Source organism: Armigeres subalbatus, unplaced genomic scaffold, assembly GCF_024139115.2.
Source record: "Armigeres subalbatus isolate Guangzhou_Male unplaced genomic scaffold, GZ_Asu_2 Contig2012, whole genome shotgun sequence".
In the NCBI taxonomy this organism is placed as follows: Eukaryota; Metazoa; Arthropoda; class Insecta; order Diptera; family Culicidae; genus Armigeres; species Armigeres subalbatus.
In genome coordinates, this window is record NW_026942850.1 from 51050 (window position 1) to 58250 (window position 7201).

At 36.3% G+C, this 7201-nt stretch overlaps 1 protein-coding gene across 1 annotated transcript in view; it reads right to left on the bottom strand.

Moving 5' to 3' along the window:
* The window catches only part of LOC134203633 (uncharacterized), a gene marked incomplete at its 3' end in the record, with an annotated part of 43481 nt that extends 36977 nt beyond the window's left edge, over window positions 1-6504 (bottom strand). The window contains exon 1 of the mRNA XM_062678519.1: window positions 6402-6504. Within this exon, the coding sequence (XP_062534503.1) occupies window positions 6402-6450 (49 nt within the window). The remainder of the gene's footprint in view (window positions 1-6401) is intronic.
* Between the last annotated feature and the right edge of the window lie 697 nt (window positions 6505-7201).

Here is a 7201-nt window from a genome sequence, read left to right on the forward strand (position 1 = left end):
GTGTAGACCTGAAGGCCTTCACTTCAGGGATTTCTTGGATAACCGTGAAGATCTTCCATACGCAGATTCTGTTATATGTACCACAATGGGTACATTACATTTACAAAGCAGGCCTATAGATCATTGGATACGCGTGTAGATCTGAAGACCTCCACTTCAGGTATTTCTTGGATAACCGCGAACGTCTTCGATACGCAGATTTTGTTATATGTACCACAATGGGTACATTACATTAACAAAATAGGCCTGTATATCATTGGTTACGCGTGTAGATCTGAAGGCCTTCACTTCCGGTATTTCTTGGATAACCGCGAACGTCTTCCATACGCAGATTCTGTTATATGTACTACAATGGGTACATTTTATTTACAAAACAGGCCTGTAGATCATTGGTTACGCGTGTAGACCTGAAGGCCTCCACTTCAGGTATTTCTTGGATAACCGCGAACGTCTTCGATACGCAGATTTTGTTATATGTACCACAATGGGTACATTACATTAACAAAATAGGCCTGTATATCATTGGTTACGCGTGTAGATCTGAAGGCCTTCACTTCCGGTATTTCTTGTATAACCGCGAACGTCTTTCATACGCAGATTCTGTTATATGAACTACAATGGGTACATTTTATTTACAAAACAGGCCTGTAGATCATTGGTTACGCGTGTGGACTTGAAGGCCTTCACTTCAGGGATAACCGCGAACGTCTTTCATACGCAGATTCTGTTATATGTACTACAATGGGTACATTACATTTACAGAACAGGCCTGTAGATCATTGGTTACGCGTGTAGACCTGAAGGCCTTCACTTCAGGGATTTCTTGGATAACCGTGAAGATCTTCCATACGCAGATTCTGTTATATGTACCGCAATGGGTATATTACATTTACAAAGCAGGCATGTAGATCATTGGATACGCGTGTAGATCTGAAGACCTCCACTTCAGGTATTTCTTGGATAACCGCGAACGTCTTCGATACGCAGATTCTGTTATATGTACCACAATGGGTACATTACATTAACAAAATAGGCCTGTAGATCATTGGTAACGCGTGTAGATCTGAAAGCCTTCGCTGCCGGTATTTCTTGGATATTCGCGAACGTCTTCCATACGCAGATGCTGTTATATGTACTACAATGGGTACATTACATTTACAAAACAGGCCTGTAGATCATTGGTTACGCGTGTAGACCTGAAGGCCTTCACTTCAGGGATTTCTTGGATAACCATGAAGATCTTCCATACGCAGATTCTGTTATATGTACCACAATGGGTATATTACATTTACAAAACAGGCCTGTAGATCATTGGATACGCGTGTAGATCTGAAGACCTCCCCTTCAGGTATTTCTTGGATAACCGCGAACGTCTTCGATACGCAGATTCTGTTATATGTACCACAATGGGTACATTACATTAACAAAATAGGCCTGTAGATCATTGGTTACGCTTGTAGATCTGAAGACCTCCACTTCAGGTATTTCTTGGATAGCCGCGAACATCCTCCGTACACATATTCTATTCAATGTTTCACAATGTCAGGGTTGTTACGAAGATCCTGAAATATTTTCCGCGCCAAATCCGCGCCGACTAAAATCAAATCCGCTCCATTTCCGCGCGACATGAAATCCATTCCGCGCCAAATCCGCGCGATCCAGATCTAAATTCTAAGCAAATACACGTTAAAAGTCAATTTTTGTATAACAATTTATTGAGCGTCTTCTCTTCAAGTTCTTTTTTTACAATTATTACTGATTTCAAATATGATTTTAAACTGCCACATATGTTTGTATCAAAATGCTAATAGGACTAATAAACCGGCAGTAAGTATTAAAACCCTTCTAAATGGCCACTAGAAGTACTGAATCTAAGGGAACAAGAACAAAACAGTCAAAACTATTTGCATAAGCATTGCTTTTTGGATTAGATGATGGCTATGGCATGTTTTGTTATTATCAGTTTTTTTGTTGATAGTACTTTATAAAATTCGGCACAAAGTACGTTGATTACAAATGAATGTTAAGGCCAGATTTGATCATAATTTATTAAAAATATTAAAATATCTGCCAAAACCGCTTTTTCTTTTAAAGTAATTAATTGCTTGCTTAGATATTGAGGAATTAGACAATGAAGCTCCGTTTCAAAACAAAACTTCTGTGAAACAAATATTTGAATTCATATCAAGAAACAAATAATACAAAATCTAACATAGTTGCTCAAGCTCCGTTGATTTTTAAGCCAGAATCAAGCGTAAATTCCCACAAAAATTCCAGAGGAATATTTTTAAAAATTTCAGAAGAAATTTCTTTGGAAATATGCAGAATATTTTGCGTAAACTCCAACAGAAATTAGTCCGTCATTTCTACTTCAATTCTTGTAACAAGCTTTTCTAAAAATTCACGCAGAATTTTTTTTGACCATTCTTACTGGAATTTCATTTAATAACTCCGATCCATCTTTCGAGCGCCGATTCATCCCAAAGATTTCTGCGGGTCATCCTCCTGAAATTCTCCCGGAAATTTTCATGGAAATGTTTGCAGAAATCCAACTGCCCTTGGATCTGCTGACGTTCAGAAGTTGCTCCAAATTGTCTGTGGAAATTCTTTCGAGAACATCTGTGGGAATTCCTCCGAGTATTCTTACAAAAATTCCCCTGGGAAATTATTTTGTAATTCATTTGTGAATTTTGTCGTGAGTTCAAGTAAATTCTCCGCAAATAACCTGCGGTATATCTACAGAGCTTACTTGCAGAAATCCCTTTATGAAATCCTACGGAAATCGCTTAAGAAATTCTTGCAAAAATTGATTGGTGACTTCCTGCGGAAAAACTCCCGGTTCTATTTTTGAGCACTTATTAAAGACATATCTGTGATCATCGCTATAACTCTTTTGTAAATTCAAGGCGGCATTCTTTCCGATTTTCTATAGTCATTCCTGCGGTCAACGCTCCAGGAAATTCCTCCAAAAATATCTTTATAATTTTCCGGGTTTTTAATGCTGCAGAAATCCTCTTTACGTTGTGGAAATTTATTTGTAAGGAATTTATTCAAGGATCATCATGGGGTCCTTGTGGAAATTTCTTTTGAAAGTTTCTTCGTTTTCTGTTGGTAATCCTGTGAAATACCACCGGAGTTAACCGAAAATATCAACCCACCAGAGGCCAGAAATAACTTTTGAGAATTATCTTCTAATTTTTGATCGACTTTCTGCGGAAGAACTTATTAAAATTAGGCATCTGCATTAAATCACAGAATATGTTTATGTTTTCAATTGTTGTATAAACCTTTATTCGTACTAGATGAATGTTATAAAGGAAATATAAAATGTTCCAATATTATGAAAGAATTCCTGACGACTTTTGAAAAATGATATGCTGAGTGGTTCATCGTAAAAGAAACAACCGATCAGAAACTGACAAATATCTTGGAATTACGAAGAAATTGACAAGATGAAAATGGGCGTTCATGTCCTTCAATAGGCATGGTTTGTGTGCGTCGTGTTTTAGAATGGATTAAAATGACAACAAGTGGAGTATCACTCCTCATAATATTTGTTTAAATAATGCTTGAGAGTGTAATTAAATAAGGACTTGGACATATACGAAACGTAAATTTATTCTCAACAACATTTTGTAATGAAATTAAGCCCATCTAGATAGGCATAAAACTAATTTTCAAACAAACTTCCTTAGATTTTTTTAGAAATTTCGACCTAAAACTAAATCCGCGCCAAATCCGCGCGAAACCCTAAAATAGTTATGTAAATCCGCGCCAAATCCGCGAAAACCGCGAAATCCGCGAAAATCGCGAAATCCGCGTAGTCGTAACAACCCTGCAATGTACACATATCATATTCAGAACAGGCCAATATTAATTGAATTTATGTTATTTTTATTTAACACGGTATGATACCGCATAAAAAACTAATTTTGTATACTTAAAGAAATCGCACACCAATACCAACAGATTTATTTGACAGCAATCCATCGAGTTTTAGACTGGACGAATGAAAATTCTCATGGACGTAAACAGATTTTCATAAGACAAATTTGAAAAATTTGAAGGGTATTTTTGATTGCCGATTCTCAATAAACTATGATTTGTTCAATGCGCCAATAGTACACTATGAAAACTAGGAACTCTAAAATACGTGTTACATACAACTCAGTTAGAGTAAGTAGTTGGGCTGGCGTATAAATTAGATTTGAAAACCAAGCACTACCTACTACGACGGGAATTAGCTCACTACCCTAATACAACAATAAGGTATTGCAGCGTTTGTAGTTATTTGTATAAAAATATCCCCCTATGCAAAATTTGAGCTAAATCGGACATGATTTAGGGGTGCTGAAAATTAATCAAAACTTTATTTTTTTCTCACAAGAGGGAATTTTTTTTTGTTTTTTGAATTAATTTTTTGAAAAAAAAAATCGGCTGTTTTGGCACGAAAACAGTTTTTCATCGAATTTAAAAACCGGACGTTACGCAAACATTTCCTAAGCCCTAAAATATGCTCCTATGTAAAATAATAATATAACATCAAAATTTTGAATTTTTTGTAAACTTGATCTTTACACGTAGTGCTTTGAATTCATGCGGTACTGCGTAATAATAACTGCGTAAAAATAAACCTCAGTGTAATAAACATTGTCTAGTCCGTAAATCTGATCTCAAAAGTTTCCAAAGTTTCAAAAAATTCAAAATTTTGATAGCAAGATTTTGAGCACCCCTAAATCATGTCCGATGGATTTCAAATTTTGCAGAGGGGCATATTTTAGGGCTTAGGAAATGTTTACGTAACGTCTGGTTTTTAAATTCTATGAAAAATTGTTTTCGCCATAAGAAATTTTTCGAAGTCCCAAAACAGTCGATTTTTTTCAAAAAATTAATTCTCAAAGTTTCATGCATTTTGAGTCCTTTGGCATCAAAAAACAAAAAAACTATTTGCCCCTCGTGAGAAAAAAAAGTTTTGATTAATTTTGAGCACCCCTAAATCATGTCCGATTTAGCTCAAAATTTGCATAGGGAGGCTACAAAAACGTTTGCGTATCGTCCGGTGTTGAAATTCGATGAAAAAAAAATTCATCATCTGAAAGAAAGTCCCAAAAATGTTCTAAAGGAAAAAATTGATTTTTTTCAAAAATATTTTTTTTAATGGCATCAGATCTCGACGTCTCATGCATTTTTAAGTCATTTGGCATCAAAAACAAAAATTCGATTTTCGACTTTTCCTTTGGTCCCCCCTTGAGAAAATATTCATGGGTAAAAATTTCAAAACTTTGGTGAATTTTATGCACCCCTAAATCATCTCCAATTGAGCTCAAATTTTGCCTGGGGTCATATTTTGGGGTAATGAAACTTGTGAGCAATGTCGTTTTTTTTAAATTCGATAACAATTTTTTTCCCATATAATCCATTGTCCTAGTACACAGTTCAAGCAAAACGTGTAATTTTCTGTTATACACATATCTGGCGCATGCAATTTAATGTAAATGAAAATCAAAACGGCAAATATTGAATTGTGATTTGAGTCAATAACTAGAACCACTCCCAGCGTCTAATTACTGGGAATTAGTGAAGTACGAACGCAGGATCAGTCTGAAATAGAAAAAAAAAGTTTCTCTGATGATTTGGATGCGTTCCGAATGATGACTAATTTGCACCGATATGTTAGAAAATGTATAATAATAGAATATCAATTACCACCAATTGTTGAACAACGATCAGCACATAATAATTTCCGTTCAAAACACAACCTTCTAGAAGAAATATCCCGAACGAAGCTCAAGATCAACTCGATAACTTTGATGTTAATTACTTGGCAGGTTGATATCGTTTTGGTCGTTTTAAGGGTTTAGTACACTATAAGTTCGAAAAAAGTCGATATTTTCAAAGTGTCTACTTTATAATAAACTTTACCCGATGGTCATAAGACATGTGGCAAAGTTACAGACCGAAAAGCGCTAAGGCGAGCGCCCGAAAAGCTTGACCGTTATCGACGGAACGAGTGATCTTTATAGTTCCAATTACTACTGCGGTTATCTGGAAACAATGTTTTCCAAGTTGGCGGACTTCATAACGCAAACGACGAGTTTCACGATTTTGCGATCTAAACCTCTTATCGTGATATCGTGATATTTATTACAGCTAAAAATTCAAAAGATGCCGTTTTTCACTTGAATGAAGATTTGAAGAAGAAGGTTAAAATACAAACAGTGAAAATTTAACATAAATAAAACTAAATATATGATTATTTTTTTGGGGGGTAGCGTAGTTGGCTACACGTTTGCCTCATAAGCGAATGGTTAAGGGTTCAATTCCCAGCCCCTCCACCAAACCCTCGTCAGTCGCCAGACCGGCAGCCCATACGTTGGCGTTTTGGGGTGTACGCGCCTTACCGTCGCGGCTGCCTAATGACGACTGACAACTTGTTCTTCTCGGAGGCATTCCTCAATGCAACAATGCAACGATGATTGGATACACACGACATGGACAAACCGACACAATGGACTCACGACAAGATGAACTGGCAACGGCAACAATAACGAATAATGGATATCTTAAAATAGATTCTGTGTGGATTCTGTAAAGCAGAATACCATAGTAGATCACGGCACAGTAGCGGTCAAGAACATAGAGTGCCTTGAAATAAATAAATGAATAAAAAAAAATATGATAATTTCGCGAAACCGAGTAATTGAAGATGTTTCAATGAACATTGATGATGTGACAAAAGATATTTTAGTTACTAGATAAAGATTGTCGCTGTCGTCGTTGTCCGAAACCTCTATTGTTGGCGAGGATAGGGGATCTAAATGTCATTGAAGGAAAAATACATGCGATTCGCGACTACGAAGGTAAATTCTTCACGCAAAGTCTGACAGTTCCTATATATTTTGCTGTGGAGGAACAAGAAGGAGTGATTGGCGGCCATGTTTCATGCACAGTCTGATAGATAGCAATGAGATTTAGCCATAAAAGAGTGAGTAGAGACACAACCTTCGTATTCGCGAATTTGACAGTTTAGTACCACACATGTTTCGGACAGCAGAATAGAGGGAGCCGAAGCGACAATCTTTATCTTGTAACTAAAATATATTTTGATGAGACGAATGAGAATAAATATCTTGGCGTGATTATTGATGACAAGCTAAAGTTTGACAAGCACATTGACAATGTTATCAAGAAAATAACCAAG